Source organism: Cupressus sempervirens, chromosome 11, assembly GCF_028749045.1.
Source record: "Cupressus sempervirens isolate cs-2001-9-10 chromosome 11, ASM2874904v1, whole genome shotgun sequence".
In the NCBI taxonomy this organism is placed as follows: Eukaryota; Viridiplantae; Streptophyta; class Pinopsida; order Cupressales; family Cupressaceae; genus Cupressus; species Cupressus sempervirens.
In genome coordinates, this window is record NC_143128.1 from 322949718 (window position 1) to 322970075 (window position 20358).

Consider the following 20358-nt stretch of genomic DNA (forward strand, 5'->3'; position numbering starts at 1 on the left):
CCATATATTGATATGAGCATTGGAGTTGATTCACATAATATGGATGGTAATACTCTAGAGACTAGTAACTTTGAGGATGCTCCTTTAGACAGTGCATCAGAGGAGTTTTGTAGGAGACAGTCTAGCCAGTGCCATCATGTGTCTAATCAGTTGAGAGTTAGTGAGCAAGACATTGCTATTGCTTGCCAGCATTTTGATGCTACTCGTCAGTTGTTAGCAGTTTATGGATGGGGTTCTCTTACTAGTGATGAGCAGGGAGGCAGTTATTTTTCCTTGATAGGGTTCCACTCTTTATGGGAGGCTATCCAGATTCTGAGACAGGATTATATGCAGTTGGTAGCCGATAGAGATTATCTTATGGAGTGGGGCAGTACAGCATACGATGCATTGTTGGCCAAGGAAGATGAGGTGAGTGAGCTTACTCAGCAGCTTGAGGTGACTTCTGAGATTCTTGAGAGTACACAGTTGGCTTTCAAGGAGTCACAGTTTCATTTGGCTAAGGTGACCATGGAGTTAGAGCAACTACAATCTTTACCAGATTCTATACAGTCACAAGCTATGGTGTCTGGTGATCCGAGGATGTCCATGGTCGAGATTGTCAAAGATAGTGGAGATGGGGATGCATCCATTCTTGATACTAACATTGGCATATCGAGTTTGTCCCCACTAGAGTCAGGTTCAGTTGAGTTGGGTGCTGCAACAGATTGTTGTGGTATGCCTGACATGGTGGTGACCTCTAGTACTAATGGCACGAAGACTAGAGATGATGTATCAAAGACCATGTGTGATGTTGGTGAGCTGACAGTTGGCATGGTTTCTACTAGTAATACTACTCCCTTGGCGATGTCTTCAGAGGTAGTAGTCAGTTCCAACTTGGTTAGTGATCAATTGCAGTTAGTTACATCTGGATTGCAGTCTGAGCCACTAACTGAGATTGGCGCATTCTATCGACATTACATTGTGAGGTATGCTCATCAATTCACCTTTGATGACCGTGTTGATGAGATGATGATACAGAGATGTACTTTGGTTCCTAGTGCTTATCATCAGTTATGGGATAGTTTGATGCCTCGGGATGAGAGTTGTGATGGGCACGACATGGCGATAGGTACTGCAGTTGACAGCTTGATAATACATGACTTAGAGCAAGAGTTTTGGAGTGATGCTTTAGCGGGTGTTGTTATTGATTCTACTCCTTTGGCTATGACATCTCCTGACTTAGCTGGTGATCAGTCACAGTGGGTTGTATCACTTGTTCATGGTGAGCTGTTCACTGAGGTTGGTTTTTTTTATCAACATTATATTGCAGGGTATGTACATTAGTTAGCATTTGATCCTTGTGTTGAGGAGTTGATGGTAGACAAACTTGGTTTGGGTTCCATTTCTTGCTGTTTATCTTGTGATGGCTTTTCACCATCAGGGGTGCATGGGAGTTATGGTTATGAGACAGTGGCCGGTGATCTGCAGAGTTGTGTTGAGTGCAGGAGTTGTACAGTGTGTGGATTCTCCATACTTGGTACAGTTTCATTCAGGAGCATTCACCATTGTTGCAGAGTTGGATTGTACATTCCGTATAGGCCAGTGGGATGTGTTGATGGTATTTACTATGTTGGCAATTTGATTTGTCCACTTTACTTGAGTTTTGATGTTCTAAGAGTTTGTGTCTCGTGGGTTTCTGACTGTGGAAGTTGTGACTTTGGAGTTTGGTTGAGCAGTAATTGTCAGTTTGATTATGGATTCCTCTTGGTTATATTGCAAAGGATATTGCAGGAGCCTGTGTTAATTGACAATAGTATAGTTCATGACTACATTTGGGATCCAGGTGGATTGATTGGTCTATTGTTCAGCCATTGCTTGAGGACAAGCAATATTTGGAAGGGGAGGACTTGTCATGTCCCCTTTTCAAATAATTAAAAATAATAATCTTTGCTAAGGCAGGCAGGCCCAAAAAGGTGAAGTTTCGGAAAAAGGGGATAATCTTTGGAAGCTAATGGACTAATAAATGAAAATTATTATTAAAATATGTTTTATTAACCCCTCTTGGACGTGAGTTAGGGTTATGCCCTCTTTTAAGGGGTTTGGAGGCATTTTGGGCTCATTCCAGAGCTTGATTTTTGCTCATTTCTTTGTTATTCTTCAGAGGCTGCCAAACCTGTGGAGAAGGAGACCCAAGAACAGGAGTTTGCAAGTTTCCAAGAAGGCTAAGGACGAGAGTTTGAAGCCATTCCATGTGCATGCTCATGCAGAGTTTGCCTTTGTGCTGAACAGTGCAGATTTGTGGATTTTCGGGTGTGTTTTTTGTAAGAGTTTGGTGTTTCTAGTTGAGTATTTCATATCAGTTTGGATTGCTGCTGTATGTCAGACTTTTAGATGTTAAAATAGAGCTAAATATATTTATTTGATCGTGATTATACTTCTGTGATAGATTATTAGTGTTTTTGTGGTGTTTTCGGGCTATTCTATGTTATTTTCGAGAGCTCGATGAGCATTGTTTTTATCCTCCGTTTGGGAGCTGTTGTGTAAATGTTATATAGATCTGGAAATGTCATTTTGTAGGATGTTATGCTGCTGAAATTTCTATAAGAATGTCCACTTTCAGATTTACTAATAATATGTGAAGCTGTGAAGTTTTTGGCACTATTTCCGGCATACCCGATTTGGGGTTTATTGAGAAATTGGTGGATCTTTGAAAGATTGGTTGTTTGATCTTAAAGATCTGATTAGAGGCTTGAAATATCATATAAAGTTAGAAAAGGGACATTACAAAACTCTAATAGAGAATGCACCAGATTGGTTTTATCATCTGGCGGATGCCTCAATCACAAACTAGGATACGATAAGAACGACATTCAAAACAAGATTCAAAATTGCAGAAGATGAACACGTCTTGTTCACACAATTGATGTCTATAAAGAAGCAACCTACTGTAAGTATGAGGGATTTTGTTGCTAATTTCAATAAGATCAATAGTAGAATCCCTACTGCTGATAGACCTAGTACGGGTAATTTAAAAACATTCTTCATAAGCTCGATGCCAACAGATATCAACTATGACCTAAGGAAATCCCATCCCACGAACTTGGTGGATGCTCAAAAGAAGGTAGTGGACTAGAGGATGAGTTAATCTCTGCTAGAAAATGGAAACAAGAGCTCCAAACCAAAGGGAGATCCAGTAATACTACTTCATCAGATGAGATGTTGCAAAAATTGTCAAACGAACTTGTTGCTATGGAGAGGCAACTTCTCATATTCAACAATTCTTACCAATGGAATTACCAAAGTCAGTTGGGAAGAAATACTGATGGAAAGTTTCCATAGCTTATTGGTCCACCACAGATGTTAGCTATAGAAGTTACACCTAAGAAAGGAAAAATGTTTGTTTTCCACTTAACAACAGATCATGATAATGAATGTTGTCCCAAATGACCCATATGATGCAATTGTTGTCTACTAACGAGTTGAATGTCGCAACTTTTGGTTCTGAGTCAGATTTGTACTCAAATGGCAACTCTGAAAATTTATTTTTAGAGTTTGAATTGGACTCAGAAAGTCAAGGCGAATGTTATGCAACAATTGATGGAACTTCATACACAATATTGACTAGAAGCCAAAAACACAAAAATTAGTCTTCCAATCAGAGCCCAGGAAGTGGTAATGCCTCTCCTTCAGGTACCAGTCATATTTATCAAGGAGTCACAACCTCTCAATTAGGTAAGGATAAAAATCCTTTTGATTTTATCCAATTTTGTAAAGACTCCGGCATTCAAATTTCCCCAATAGACTATTTGAAATCTCATCCTTTCGAGTTAAAAAGATTGGCAGAACATTGCAAAGAAGATAGTTTGACCTTGAACCACAATGTTACCACTGAAAAGGAAGACGAGGCATTAACAACTAGCCTTTTTGATCAAGAAGAGTCTACAATCCTAGCAACTTTCCCTGGGCAGAAACCTGATCCATTCTACATATCATTATATATTAATGGGTGCAAGCTGAGCAATTGTATAATTGATTCGGGTGCCTTAGACAATGTAATGCCTTATCCTGTAGCTAAAGCTCTAGGCCTCTCTTACTAAGGTGCATGGTAGATGTTATTCTATGGATGCCAAACAGGGCCCCCTACTTGGGAAAATCAAGGATACTCAAGTAGCACTGGCCTCCTATCCAGAATAGTTGGAGTTGTTGTCATGCAAAAAAATTTCTCCAATTATCTAGATAGCTTAACAGAGAAATCTTCCGATCACCATAACAGAGTGTTAGAGCTCCAAAGGCTTGGTGGGTGTGTATATGTGGCTGTGGAAGAAATGCAAGAACGGTTGAATGCCATAAAAAATCTAGCTAGAGAGCATTCCAAGTGGCTCCTAAGACACATTAATGTTCATGTTCATAGACATGAGGAGTTGATCCAAATCATTGTTGCTGCCAAAGCCTACAGGGCAAAGTCAGAAAAGGGAAAGAAGGCAAAGTGATTCTTATCCCGCCCTTTCACATTTTGATGTAATGATTGTAACTGACAATTGGCTCCTTGCCATTTGTCAATTTTGAGGAGATGAACCGATTTGAATATCTTTTTGTAATGGTCATCTCGGAATCCTATATGTATCTAATTGAAAGATTAATAGGTCGGCTAATTTTTGGCGTGAGATACTTAATATTGCAAAGACAAGTTGAATGTATTTTGTGTCGATTATTTACTGTTCCATTGTTTTGTGATAGCTTAGGATATCTCTTTCCGTTGAATTGAGTTGAGGAATAAATAGAGCTTTGTTCCCCTGTTTAATGCAACAAGCTGTAGATAATAATAATATGATTGAGAGTTTAAAGAGGTTCTGTTTTGTGTTTTTCTTCAAGTTAGTCTCTTCCTTATTAGAGTTAGAAGCTTTCAGTTAAGCAACTAATTCATAAATAGAATTCATTAGCATTTCATCAATTTCTGTGAGTTCATAAGATGCGTGAGTTCACAGACTTGATTAGTTTTAAGACCCAAATCTTTACCTAAGTTAGTTCCTGTCTAGGCCTAACTTGGTTTATCTCTCCTGTTCTCCGGTCAAGAACAAACCCCATTTAGATTTAGGAACAAACAAGAGTCATTGCAAATCACAAAATCCGAGGGAGCTGTACCTAAGAATTCAGAGGGAAGTCAATCACTTAGCTATGATTTCCCAACTGTTGTAATCAGATATTGTTCAAGAATATTGGGCATTCAAGAGTAGAATAAAAGAACAATTTGTTTACCAACACATATCCTACTACTCAATCTAATCATCTTGATGATGAGTACTCATACTTTTGATATCTATCATATGATAAAACTTTTCCATTTGCTGATTCAAATATTTAAAGTTATATTGTTCAATGTTCAATGTTCCACTTCCATGTTCAATGTTCAGTGCAATGTTCAAGTATTTAAGTAATTTAGTAATTTATTGTTTTATATCTTTATGTCTTATGTTTTTATACATCTTTTCATGTCTAGCATTTTAAATACCACATGTATAGTATATAGTATATACACCCCCTGCCCCCTGCTGCCATCCTGAAATTGAGGCACCTTTGTCCCCCATTACAATGTCCCCCTGCCCCCTTAGTGTGGTGCAACTATGCTTTTAAATCATCATTATGCTCAAGTGGAAGACTGCTGTCATAAAAATCAGTTCTATCACTATGGATCAGAGACCCACTTTACCACAAAAGCGGATCATCTATTAGCCACAAATTATGATTGATCTGGTGTTGTTCTTGTTTAAGGTCTTTCACTAATTTCTCCACATTGTTTGCCTTTTCCTTCTTTGGTAGAACATGAAGGTATGTAACAATCTTCCATCCTTAATTATAGCAATGAAACTAACTACTACCCAACTAAAAAACAATCCCAACTGTAGGGTGCTGATTGCTCAACTTTTCAAATGTGAGCTCAACGATTTCCGACCCTAGTAGGATGGCAATAATCCGCTCTGATACCACTGAAATAACCCCTCAAGTTATCCAATTTAACAACTTGCAAATGTTTGTGTTTTGCTTGGTTTTGTGGTGTTTTGCAAATTTAATAAATAAAATGAAGTTGCCAGGAAAAAATAATATTATAATGACTGAAAAAACAATGGCTGAATACAATGACTGAATAAACAGTGGCTGAAATATTATTTAATGATTAATGCATGATCAAATATGCTTTCCAACATTGATGTTCATACCTGAAAGTAATATAGAAGACTTTGGCAAAATCTAGAAACAATAATCAATACTCAGGAGTACTGCGACAACAGCAATTGATCCAACAAGTTCCAACACCTAGACTGCTGTGTGAACACATGGTATTGCTGGAGTAAATTCAGACTAATAGTAAATGCCAAATAATCTTTTGTCGTTACCTGCATAGAAATCCCTTCTTTAGAGATCTGGGTGAAATGCTGGACTGCAGCTGCAATTTGATGTTTAAAATCTGGTTTGATTGGCAGCCAATGATGAATATTTGAGTCTGTAAGTAATGAACCTTCAGAAACCTTCAAACCCTTGATGCATGTCTCCAACTAAAGTGCAATTAGAACTCCTATATGAAGCCCTCCAAAGCAATAATTTGGTTAATTTTTCACAACCTCACAACTGTAAAAACAATGAAGATTGAACAATCTCCAGTGCTCTGGTACAACTGAAACCCTTGTATAAATTGTGCAAAATCCAATGACACCAAATTTACAAAGACAAATGATCATCAATAATGATGAGGTTGCTTTGATTTTTAATGTGCCTTTATAACCCCATTCTCCTTAACAACATTTAAATCCACTCTTAGGTTTTTATAAAACTTTATAATAAGTCTTAAAACTTGGGTGCTATATTCATGAATTATAAATGCACTTAAATATCATTTAAAATAATGTAATTGGTGTGCACATTGACTTTATAAAAAACTAATTTTTTGGCCTCTAAAATATAATCTATTGATTGAACTTAAGTCACTTAAATAAAGGGTCGTGGCCACATTTAACATTATAAACAATTATTAATAATCACTTTATTAATAATTAAAATAACATAACTTCAACAGAGAATCATTATCGCTTAATTCTGTTTGAACTTGGGAGTTATCCATTGTGTCCACTGTGCATCCAACTGCCTTACTAAAGATAGCAAGGGTCCCTCTCTATCAACTATTGACTTACTATGAATAGTAAATCCCTCATTATCTAATCAAACCATGTATTGCAATCATAGCATGTTCAGTTGCTCTGCTATAATTGGTAACCCTGACTTTCGTGAAATAGTCACTTACCATAAAATAGTAAATGAACCAAATTGAATCCAATGAAGGCCAAACCTGAACATAAATTGAGCTCTAATGAAGAATTATGTGTAGCATTACTTTCAAATCTCTGCACTAAATTTCTATAGCGTTTTAAGATTTTTTGGATCTTTGTTTAGTAAATGGTAGTTTCTATCAAGGTTGCATGGGGAAGGGGGTACTTGGGTACAGGTATGGGAACCACAATTTTTCAAAACAGGAGACAGGAGGGTACTTGGGTAAGTCAATTTTTTGAAATATAATTTAACATTTCATAGAAAATCTGAAAATATAACTCATGACAATGGGTTTTGAAAACAAGAACAGTGATAAAGTTTGCAGATGTAATGTATTATTTTCAGTTTCAGATTTGCAATATGTGTGTAATAATAATTCATGCTAAATGTTTCGATGCATAACAGAGAAGACAAAATTTTAACATGAACAAGAAGATCATAAATCATATGACAATCACATATTGCAAATGATAAACTTCTGACTTGAGCATTGATAAAGTTTATTGTTAATCAGATATTGTATCAAAGTTTCAAACTGATTACATATTGAATTAATCTTGATAAATGGCAAGCTGATATGCAAACAAAAAACTGAATCAAAAACCAGAAATGTTAATCAAGTTCCTTAGATATATGCTCTCCACTGAGTACCCACTAAGTATTGAGTACTTGGGGTTTGTGTACCTGGTACTTGGTTATGTGGGTATGCGTTCCAAGGGTATGGGTATTAGTACCCATGCAAATTATGGTTTCTATCAAAGAATTCTAGTTTCTAATTTTGATCATCAAGTTTACTTTTAGTAACCATATTTGTGAAGAACTGAGCTGAATGATACATCTATTATTTTGCAGGATATGCTTGGGAATTGGAAAATGCATGCAAGTTTTCCTGGAAAGAGTCTTGCGTTAACAATTTTGGTACAACACCCGGATTATGGTAACTATTTCACTGCAACCCTACAAGCAAAGAAGGTGGAGCAACTGATGGTAAATCCAGAAATATTTTTATGGTTGATGCCCCACAAAGTGGCAATTTGGATATATTGGCAGGTATAATTGGTAACATTTAGAGGGAACATGAAAGTTACAATTCTTTTACTTGTTATCTTTCTGTTTTCTTGTGTGACAAATAAGATCAGCTTATAAATTCTTAAAGTGAATTACTGTGCTAATTTCTTTGACTTTCAAACTTAACATTTCTTTCCATAGCTGCATTCCTCGTAGAATCTAGGAATTGAAAAAACAAATCTATTTCTTATCTTTCACCGAATATCATGTAGAGTATATACGCATGTATTTCTTAGCTATTTGCTTGTTAGTTTCATTTACATATATTTGAGTATCTCATGCTTTTATTAACTCCTGTCCACAGAAAAGCATGTAAATTGCAATATGGTATGGGTCAAGAAGCTAGACGAAATTAGATTGACTACCATTGCACTGCACATTAAAAGAGTTTTATAAAAAATATTTAAGGTTACATTAATCTTGTATTTCACTACCAATCTAGACACTGGTTTGGTCTACGAGGCCCCATTTTAGAAGCCCATAAGAGAATTGTTTTTCACTAACCTTATAGTGTTGTGCAGATTTTGTAATCATGACCAAGGAAAACTCAAAGGTCCCAATATATATCAAAGCTGCAATTAATTATAAATATTTTGTGGTTAATCATTTTGAAAAGTTGTGATTAAAACCTGATGCCTCTGTAGAATTCTAAGGGAAGCAAGAAATTAATGGCAAAATTGTGAAAAGAGAACAATACTCCACATTAGTTCATTTTGAGATGTTTTTAGTGAGGTACTATGCATAAATGTTTGATTGAACTAGGTAGAGAATGGTGGTCATACAAGTTAGCTAAATAAGTACATCATGCTATCATTCTAACTGTTTTGATCAAAGTAACGAGAATCGTAATTGGCAAGGCCGAATCGAATCGTGAATCGGCCATGAATCGGCAAATTAAAAAAAACTCTTTAAATTTAGAGATTTTAACAATTTAAACTTATTTCATGCACCATTTATTGAATATAACTTAAACACACTATAACATCATCAAATATAAGTTAAAACTTAACATACATAAACATGGAACATAAATGATAAATCCATCACATACGTAACTATGTTACATGTAAAATGTAAATTGTAGGCTAGCTGAAGTAAATAGAAATCATATGATCGTAATGATTAAAATCATAGAATGTATGGAAGATGAAGATCCATAAGACATCAAATCATAAATGTATGTAAGAATCTAAGATGAAGATCCATGAAATGTATGTCTATCAGTATCAATATCTATAAACAAAATGAAAAAACAAGGCTCTAGCTCAAGCCTCATCATCATCCTCAAGCTCGGTCATAGCCTCCACCTCAACCTCTAAGTATTTAGTCTGCCTACTAGAAAGGCATCTAAGGTGGGTCCTAGACAACCGCTGAGCCATATCCCCTGCATGTAAGATGGGCTCACGAACACCATCGCTACAGCCTGTGTCTGTGTGTGCGCGTGTGCGTCTACCAATGCCTGAATGTGCTCTAGCTGCCTCCTCTGCCATGGCCACAGCCTCAGCCTCTATATCCACCTGGTCAACCCACTCACAGTCTTCCTTAGTGAAGACTGGATCCACAGCCTCTGTGAGCCACTCTGATTTTGGATCAATCTCCTCCAGAATGATCGGAGAGGAGTCAGCACCCTGTCTGATCCTAAGATGAAGGTTGTAATGAACAAAGACAAGATCATTCAACCTCTGCATAGTCAACCTATTTCTCCTCTTCGAGTGGATGTGCTCGAACATGGACTAACTACGCTCACATCCAAAAACGCTACTTGGTTGACTCCGAATACGGATGACAATTTTTTGAAGTTTTGGAGTTGTGGGCCCAAACATTTGCCACCATCTATTTGAAATAAGGGAAAACAAAAATAATTAGTCTCATTTACAACTATAAAATTACATAATCAACAATTAAAATTTAAAATGCACAACTTATAAGTCATAAACTTTAGATTCATGAATATATTATTTAATTTTTACTTGACTGTGTTGTTCTCCGAGCATCTATGGCCATCCTGCTAGAGAAAAGTGGCCCTTCTTATTATTGAACTTGTCGAGCTCAACGATTGCAGCTACGCTATCCTCATCACTACTCAACCTCTGGATCATTATATATAAGCTGATGAGAACCTCCTCATCCGTTTTGAAGTCAGGACAGAAACGAAATGTCGGATTCAAAAAGTAAGCTACTGCATAGATGGGTTGGTGGAGCTGATTTTTCCATCTCCTATCAATGATATTCCAAATAGGGGCATACTTCTCCTGCACTCCTGCATATTGGGCTCTAATGGTCTCCTTGGCCCTATCCATGCCCTCATATATGTAGCCCATAGAGGGCTTCTCCCCATAAGCAGTTCGTAGGAGAGATACAAGGGGCTTAGTGACCTACATGTAAAGTAAAATGAAAATTTGAGTCAAAACTTAAATATAAAATAATATAACTTAAAGTAAAACTAAATCATTAAACAATTAAATATTAAATATTAAATCCTAAATATTAAATTGTAAAATACTAAATGTTAAATTGCAATAAATTTACCTTAAGGATTTCTTTAGCAGGTTTCCAAAAACCATCATCATCAAATATAAAATTCACCACATCTACCCCTGTAGTGGTTATAGCATAGGAAGATGAAATCCACTCCCGCCCAACAAACATGTTCCTCAAATCATCCCTTGATGTCAACAAAGACTATAGTGTGATGAAATTTGAGGCAAACCTCGTGATGTTTGGATGAGCTAACTCCTTGCCTCCTGTGTACTTCCTCATTGTGCTAAGGACAAATGAATGATTATAAATAAACTTGCATGTATTTTTTGCCTTTTTGACACATGACTTGACCCACTCAAGCTTGCCAATTTCCTCCAACATGAGGTCAATGCAGTGTGCCACACAAGGGGACCAAAATATAGTGGGGTGCCTCTCCATCAAAAGTTTACTTACAACAATTTTAAGTTAATTAGAAATTCAAACATGTTAGAACTTAGGAAACTTAGAATTAGAAAAATTTCAAAATTCAAATAAATTTATTTTCAAAACTTGAAAAGTTAAAAATTTATCTGTAGCAACATAACTTGCTATATTATCCATCACCACTTGCATCACATGTTGTTCCCCCACCTCTACTATGACTTCCTCAATAACCTCACATAAGTATGTGGCATTTTCTATATAAGTGGAAGCATCAATGGATTTGAGAAACATGGTATATCTTACAAAACAACGAATTATAATGGATCATCAACAAATTAGCAATCAACAAATCAAAATTTGAAATATTCAATCACGATTCACAATTATGTATGTAGGAAAGTAGAATGATCAATTGCCTCCACAGGATATAGGAAAATTGAGTACTGTTCTATTCCTCCTATCTGTCTAACCATCAGTCATGATGGTGCAACCCTTTTCGATCCACTCTTTTCGGTTCTCCTCAAGCTCAACCCTCATATCCTCTACCATATCATCCAAGAGGTATCCACTCAACTCAACCTTAGTTGGGGCTTTAAACCCTGGACCACAAATAGCAACTGCATCTATCATGTTTTTCCAATAAGGAGCCCTATCAAAAATATATAATGATTAGAAATTTAGATGTCAAATCATTATGTAGGCTTGTAAAGCGGATCTATGATTAATCAACGGATCATAAAAGAAGTAGATATAATTAAGGTTTTACTTTTAAGTTTAACCTTAAAGAAAACAAAAAAAAAAAATCAATTACCTGGCTGCAACAAATGGAATGTTGCAAAAGTACCAAAATTTACTAAACTCTTTTCTGGTAGCATCATGAATCTCCTTGTTCAAACCCATGCCCTCAAGTGTTTGTTGTTAGCTAGGAGTAGTGCGGGGCACAGAGTAACTATCCATTCTGTTTTTTCGCACTTTAGGCCACAATAGGTTGGAGTTGGACTCAGTCTCAGTATAAGACCGACTAGCAGTGGCACTCGCATGAGCACTAGAACTAGGACAAAAAGGAGGCTTGGAAGAACCTTCAACAACACAACCTATGGATGCGGAAGCTGATGCAAATGCAGATGCGACTACGGGAGCATGTGAGCCAATAGCCCTTAAACCTTCAAGTTGCATTTTATTATTCAATTTCTCTTGTTCATATTTTTCTAATGCCACTAAACAAGTACATTTTGCCTCAACAATTTTTTGAGTGCATATTGTAATATCATGTCTAGGTATAGCAACAATGTGGTATTTGAATCTATAAATACATCCAGAATTTATTACTTTACAAAACATACATTTCGTTTGAAATTTATTTCTTCCAAGAAACTCTTCGGTATATTTCCAACATTCATCTTTTTTACCCATTGCAAAAAATGAAAGCAAAGGGCTATTGCAATAAGAAAATTCATGTAAAATATCAAAGTTTGAAACTAATAAACAAAAGCTACAAAACAACAAACCCTAGTTTGCAATTTAGTAAAACTAAAAAAATTCAAGATTTGCAAATGAAAACTAAAAATATTTAACAAAAAATGCAAAAAAGAATCAGCACTTACCTCTTGCAAATGAGTTGAGGAGTGTTGATATTGACTTCGTAATGCTCCCAATGCAATTTATGGCCTCCCTAAATGGACTTATGATCTCTTTGGTGCTCTTCCTTCTTGCTGGTTGGAAACCTATTGTTTTTCTTCTCTTTTTCTCTCTCACTTTTCCTCTCTTCTACTCATGCTTAATTAGAAGGCCCTTCAGGGTTAAAACAAGGAGAAAAGGCCAAAAAGAAAAGAAAAAAAATGTGTTTTTAAAAAAAAATAAAGCCAACTTTATGCCATGCCATCGCCAATTTTTGTTGCCAATTCAAGCGATTTTTGCCATAAATTCCCTGAATCGGCGATTTATGCCAAAAAATGAGCCATGCCGATTCACAGTTCCAAAAAAATCGCCAAGCTTGAATCAAATCGCCAAACCGGCAATTCAGACGATTCTTAGAACTATGGTTTTGATTGACACCTTTTAGCTGATAGTTGTAATTTTTGGATAGTTACACCAACTATCGAGGATGGGGTGACAAGTTTCTAAGAAGGGGGGATAAAAGGACCTCAATTTGGGGACTGCGGGGAGAGGGGGGGTGTGGGTGTATACTATATAGTAATATACCATAGATGTACTGCTGGCAGAGTACTAGCCAAGTTGCAAAAAAAACAATTGAATTTTTTGGCCTAGTGAGTTTTTAAGACTTTTGCTGGCACCAAAAACTCTTCGAATTTTTGGTAAAAATTGGTCGAGTACTCTTCAATTTTTTGCCAAAAACTCAATCGTAATTTTATAGCAGCACTTAAAGGAAAAAAACGACCCAAATTAGTTTCATTTCTCATTTCTTCACTTGTATTTTGCTTAGGTGGGGGGATAGTCTTCCAAACCCTTGCAAGCTGATTTCTATCAATTTGAGGAAGATTTGAGGTGGATTTGTGGTGGTTTTTTTGCAATGGAACTCAATTGAATTAAGAAAATATTAATAGAATGTTCAAATTATCATTATATATTATATTGACAATAATATCTATTGATAATAATTTCTCCTATAATTTCTTTTTAACAAAACAAGGTGACTTTAATTAATTTTAAAGATCTTAAGCACTATCACCTAACAAATATGTTCATACTAACATTATTGTTTAAAAATGACCAAAAGCAATAATACAATAAGGTCAAACCCAAAGTGATTAGTGAATTAAATAAACCACAAATTAAAACATGATCTGTGCCAAGTGATGTGGCCATGGGTCATGTCACTAAGGGAGAAAGCACACATATTAAGGCCACTACGTCGGATAGAAGGATCATCTGGTTTTTTTTCAAAAGCATTCAGAGCAATTGAATTATATCCAAACATGAAAGCATGCAATGAAGAGAAAGGTCAAGTGGACAATGTGGAGAGTGGACAGACTATTACAATAGGCGACATAGAACCTCTGGAACTGTGACTAAGCATTGGCCCACCTTACCGTATCACGTGTGGATTAGACTGAACAAGAAAGACAAGTAGAAACAGGAGTACGATAGCCAAGGACATACATAAATATTATTAGTGGTGGGTCCACATGATGAGCAATACGATCACCACAAGGGAGGTAAATAATATTTGTTAACAATACACTTCAATGATGTTTATAATATAAAGGGATGGTACATATATAATGTAAATTCAATTATTTCTTTTGGTATTTTTGGAAGTGAATAATATTTATCTGATAAATTAAGATTCTAAAGATTAATGAGCTTCGTAAAGGAAAGGTTACAACTTCTTATGTCGGTATCAGAGATGGGTGCACTCCCATTTGGCTAATACAATGAAGTAAAATTATGAACTCTTATCGTCAGTATCAGAGATGGGTATAATCACCCATTTGGCTGACATAATAAAAGAACGATATATATTTATTGTGTTGGTATCAGAGACGGGTATGATGCCTACTTGACCAAACACAAATAAAAAAGAATACAACCTCTATAATCTTGGTATGTGAGATTTATCTCCATCTAACCAACATGCCTGAGGAAATATAATTGAAAGAATGTTCTAAAGATGTCAACATATGCATATGTGAACCTTAAAGGGTGCGTTCTAGAAAAGACGGTTGAATAACTAAAGGTTAGGAAACCCGATCTAGAGACGTCTTTAAGGTTTGGGATTAAAATTAAAGCTAGAATAGTATAATGAAATTCATAATTATTATGATTCTTATAATTGTTTGTGCAGGTTTCCTAACTCGTAGTAGCGGGAACATTACATTTTTTAAGAAGATGACATCAGTGATTTGGAGAGGCAAGCTATGGAGGAGGGTGGTGGACTTAGTTTAACATTGGATAACATTGAGTTAAATTGGAGGACAAGCCACAGCCTGTGTTAGACATACTAAACGAGGAGGTACAGTCATGCCCATTAGAACTAGACCCTCAACTTCCACCTCTCCCTTAGTTTTTACTAGAGTTGGGAAGAGGATTTACACAAATGTAACATTTAAGTATAAGTTATATATGTATAAAATTTTTCAAGATGTTTGAGATAGGTTTTAACTTCATAGAAGTTAAAACAGAGATTCTAGATTTTGGGGGTTTTAAAAATTCCAAGCTTAGCCGAATTTCAAGATTCAACATGCCTTTGGTAGTGTTGACTCCCACAACCTGTCCTGGCTATTTGAGGTCAACTTGAAGTTGGATTAAGGATTTTCTAATGATTCTAGCTCATTTTCTCATAAGCCACTTGGTTTCGATTCTATATTCCTGAGTCCTGACAAACTTAGCTCAACCACTTGCTCACACCCAAGACAAGCACTACTTTTGAGCAGGCCAAAATTTCCCAAACTCACTCTTGGACTACTTTGCTATGATGTATTTACTTCTAGTTTTATAGAAACTATTTACTATTTTGCTTCTTGCTATCAACATTCTGCATAAGAATGTGATTTTGTACCTGCTTTGCATTTATATATATCTAAATTATGCTTGTTTCTTTTGTGTTATCATTAATTAACTCATTGGATGCATCTTCTCATTCAATTTTGCAAAAAATATGTATTTTTAATTATCGTTGAGCTATTTTTTAGGTTTCGAAGTTTCTCCTCGATTTTTTTTTAAAATTGGACGAATTATTCTCGAGTTTTTGTTGACTGAGAGTTTTCCATTTATGTTCAATACTAAATATATGGTACATAAAATGCTAGTTAATATGAAAGGATGTATAAGATTGTTAACTATTAATAAGTAGAATAGAAAAATTGCAAATGCCACATAGAAAATAGTATTTTTCAACAATTCACTTCAAAAAATTTGGAAAAAGCTTGAATGTGATTTTATGTTAGAACTGTGTAATCAATTGACAAGGTAATATTATATGAACCCAAGCCAAATTGATGCAAAGTTGATACTAATTAGTTAAAGATCCCACTACATGAAGTGCCTTAGAATTGTATTAAATTTTAAACACTACAACAAGATATGAATAATGCCAACATTATTGCCAATAATATTATGAAGCATTCCCTTGTTTTAATATATGTATTCTCATTAAGAATTCTTGTAACAATATGATAAAATGTATTTGGCTCAATGATGGAACAATTTCTTATTGGACCAATCTGATGTGAGGTGAAAATTTGTGTACTTTGCAACTACTTTATATATTATGCACTCATTTTAGTGTCCATGCCCTTAGTGAATATAAAAAGACTCATTACCTATCCATTTAGCTAATCGCCCTTCATAGGTCTACCTATTTGTTATTTTGCATTTTGTCACCACAAAATGTTGGTAACAGCACAAAACTTTTTCAAGCTAGTTTCACGTCTCTTTAAGTTGAATTTGATATTCAATTGCTTAATGTTGATCGATCAACCAACTCCAATTCGTATATCAAATTGTTTTACTGAAGGCTTTCATCAAGTTTTTTTCATTTTGTTTTCTATTGAGCATTTGCTTGATTTTTGAGGCCTTCATTGTCATTTTCTTTTCTTTTGAGTTTGTGCTTGTTCGTTTTTAGTCCTTTGGTTTTGCTCATGTCATGACTTTCGGTTTCCCCTTTGGTTTGATCTAACCTAGAGTGTAGTCGAAGTGGTTAGTCAAGAGATATAGTCGTTTTAGTGCCTCAAAAGTGGACCTTTTTAATACAACTACACAAATTAAAAATATCATGTTATATTTTTAATTTGACATTCACTTTTTGAAAAATATTACTTAAATTCACTTTATGTTATGTTTTTAAGTTACTTTATCATTTAAATTTTCACTTAAAGTAATTATAGTGCACTTTATTTTATAATTTTAAGTTGAGTTACTTTTTGATTTTTCACTTAAAAGTGACTATATTAACTATAGTTCAGTTTAATTTTTGATATTTAAATCAAATGCTCATTTCAATGTTACTTTTTAAATGATATTTATATGTTATATTTTTAATATGATATGTAAATATGGTTTATGTCTTATTTAAGTCACATCTGAATGAAATTAAATTGACAAATGCTTATTTAATCACTTTAAGTTATTAAAAGTGGACATTTTACATGTCACTACATATAAAACTCAACTTAAAGGCATAAAGTCATCAAAAGTGGACCTTTTTGGTGTCATTGCACCAAAAGGTGAGTTTTATGACTTAAATATGCTATTGCATCCAAAACATGAGCTTTCACTTAAAATATGCAATCCATCCCAAAAGGTGTGATGTTAACCAAATGCATATTTTAAAACATGTCATGCCTCCCAAAAGGTGCAATTTTCCTTATGGGGAGTTTTTAAAACATGTAATCCATCCCAAAAGGTGCGATTTGCATCTTATGCATATTCTAAAACATGTATTGCTTCCTAAAAGGTCCGATTTGCACTAAAGTTCATGTATTTTCTCCTAAGAAACCCGATTTTGGAAGAACACATGCAATGAGCCTCCAAGAACCCGATTTTGAAGATTGTGAGAGATTTACTTAATGGTTTTCCATGAGATATTCTCTACTAGGGTCTTTCTTGCTTATCCATGGATTTTCTAACATTGAAAATAGATTCATCTTGCTAACAAACAATTTTTCAAGCTTCCTCCAAGGGTATGTTTTTGGAAAAAAATTCCAAAATGCATCATTTCTAGCTCATGTTTTTGCTCCAAGAGGAATCGTTTTGGTCTTTTTTGTTGTTTGCATTGCATATTGGTAAATGTTTTGGTGTTTAACAACCAAAATGTTTTGATCTCATAACTTTTTCACAAAAAACATCCCATTGCATGTGCATGTCAAAAACGTTGGATTTTGGAGCAATGATAGGGCACGTTTTTGGCATCTCCCACTAAAACGCCTTGTTTGTTGCCTTCTCCCATTTGAGTTTGCAAAGTTTGAAAGATTCAAAGTGTTTTTGAAGAAATTCTCAACATTGGAGCATTTTCCTCCATCATTTTTGGTACTTAATCTTCATGTAAGTGGACTTATTCTTTCTTGCTATTTAATTTGTGCTTATCTTGTTGATTTTATGCACATTATTGCTTGATGATTGCCAATTGTTGAAACTGATACCATGGAAAGTACATTTTCATGTTTTTAGTGTTTCTCCAAACTCCAAATTTGAAATTGTGTGTTGACATGTTTGAGTCACTTTCCAAAGGTATGTTTTTCTTTTGAGTTTTTGTGTTTTGTGTGCTTGCTTTCCGGTTTTCTCCACTTTGGAGAAGTTGCAAGTTTTTTCTCAAGAACTTGCTGTTTCACTTTATGTGAAAGCATCATCACGTTTCACTTCCATCTTCCATGTCACAAAACTTAACATCTCATCCAACAAATGTGATTACATGTTTTCCATCTCATTCACCATCCGCACATGCATGTAATCCCGTTTTCTGCTTCCATTTTTACTCATCTCACTTTTTGCATTCACTCGCACAACACGATTACACAAAAATCCGTACGTGTAATAGTATCTCAAAACTCCAATTTTGACTTAGTCACTTTTTGAAAAGTAAAAAAGATGTCATTTTCATCTTCCATGTACTTTGACTTCACCTTTTCACCAAAGATGACTATAAAGTTCATTGTCCCTCTTCCATTTTGCACCTTCATAACACTTCATTCTGCATTCTGTTTATATTTCATCTTCATTCATTGCATATGCATATGATTTCTTTTTTAGATCATTTCATCGGGTTTACAAAGTCTCCAATGTATTTTCGAATCTTTGTTGCTGATCATGAATCAACTTGTATGACGATTCCTTCTGATGGTGTGTTTATGTTTTGAGATTTTTGTGTTGCAGCGCAAACGCAAGAAATGCCCTTTACCTATTCAGTGGCAACAAAAAGAAGGTACATCCATCTTGGATAGATTTCAATCCATTTTGGTAAACACCAACAAGTGGCCAAAGATTAAAGGCCTAAAAAGAGTAAATCTTAAGATGGGTTTGTATTGTGGAAGTTTTAGCCCTCCTAGAAGGAAGTCACTACTAGAAATTATAGGGAAAGATGGTGCCTCATCTTTTGACACTAAGGATTCCCTCAAATTCAAATAAAAGGGTGGAAAAGGATCTAAGTCATCTTAGATCTTTGAACTAGTTCAAGAATTAGAGGAGGAACTAGAGACAAAGTCGGATGAAGAAGATATAGATGAAGAAGAGGAAGTCATGATCATATCTCCCCCAAGGCCTGCACAAACTCGTGCACCGCTTATACATGAAGCACCTTTTTTGAATGAAGTAGATGATGATGTGGATTCATTCTCCACTACTTTCAAACCTATTCCAGTTTCAAAAGTCAATACAATGACTCTTCCTATTTCTTCTGCTGCTTCTCTAATCCTCGCAAATGAACAATATGAGCATTTGGCAAATGTGTTTGAGGATTTTCCAACTCTTACAAGTGGTTAAGTTTTCCAACTTGATACATCTTTGACAAGTTTTGAGCTTTTCATGACAGAGGCTTCTCATAATGCTCCTATGCCTTTAGCTGTGCAAACTGAATCTTGCTCAGTCACGACGGAGATACAATTTGGATCAATGCCAATGGTCTCCACTATACCTATTTCCGTGGATGAAAGTTTCAGCTTGCTTGCATGGTTGAGCTGAATAACAACAAAGAGAAGAAAAATGGTTGTACCTCCGGATAATCTCCCTGTTAAGAAAACCAAATCCAAGTGTTTGAAAGATAAGATTGTTTCAAGGATTTTGGTAGATTTGGATAAAACCAAATTTGTTGAAGTTGTTGAACCTTTGGTGGACAAACCTGTGGAAGAACGAACTTGTTCTGATTACAGGTTTACTAAGGTTGAAATCGGGAAACAGTCACATTTGAGTTGTTTACAAGATGCTCAAGATGCATTAGCTAATGTATCAAAAAGAAATCATGAGCTATGGGAGAAGAAAAATCAACTCAAACAGGAGGTTTCTCGCTTGAACAAGGTCATTCGGTAACAATCTTCTCAGAGTGCAGTTGTTATGCCTCAAACATCCAAGGAGAGAAAGTTGATTAAAGCTGCCAAGTCTTGGATAGGGGAAATCATCTCCGAAGGAGTTTGAGTT

General features: G+C 35.3%; 1 protein-coding gene across 1 annotated transcript in view; it reads left to right on the forward strand.

Moving 5' to 3' along the window:
- LOC149529410 (DUF1365 family protein) overlaps positions 1 to 20358 on the forward strand; it is a 140692-nt gene that overhangs the window by 90769 nt on the left and 29565 nt on the right. The window contains exon 4 of the mRNA XM_089810694.1: positions 8152 to 8349. Within this exon, the coding sequence (XP_089666820.1) occupies positions 8152 to 8349 (198 nt within the window). The remainder of the gene's footprint in view (positions 1 to 8151; positions 8350 to 20358) is intronic.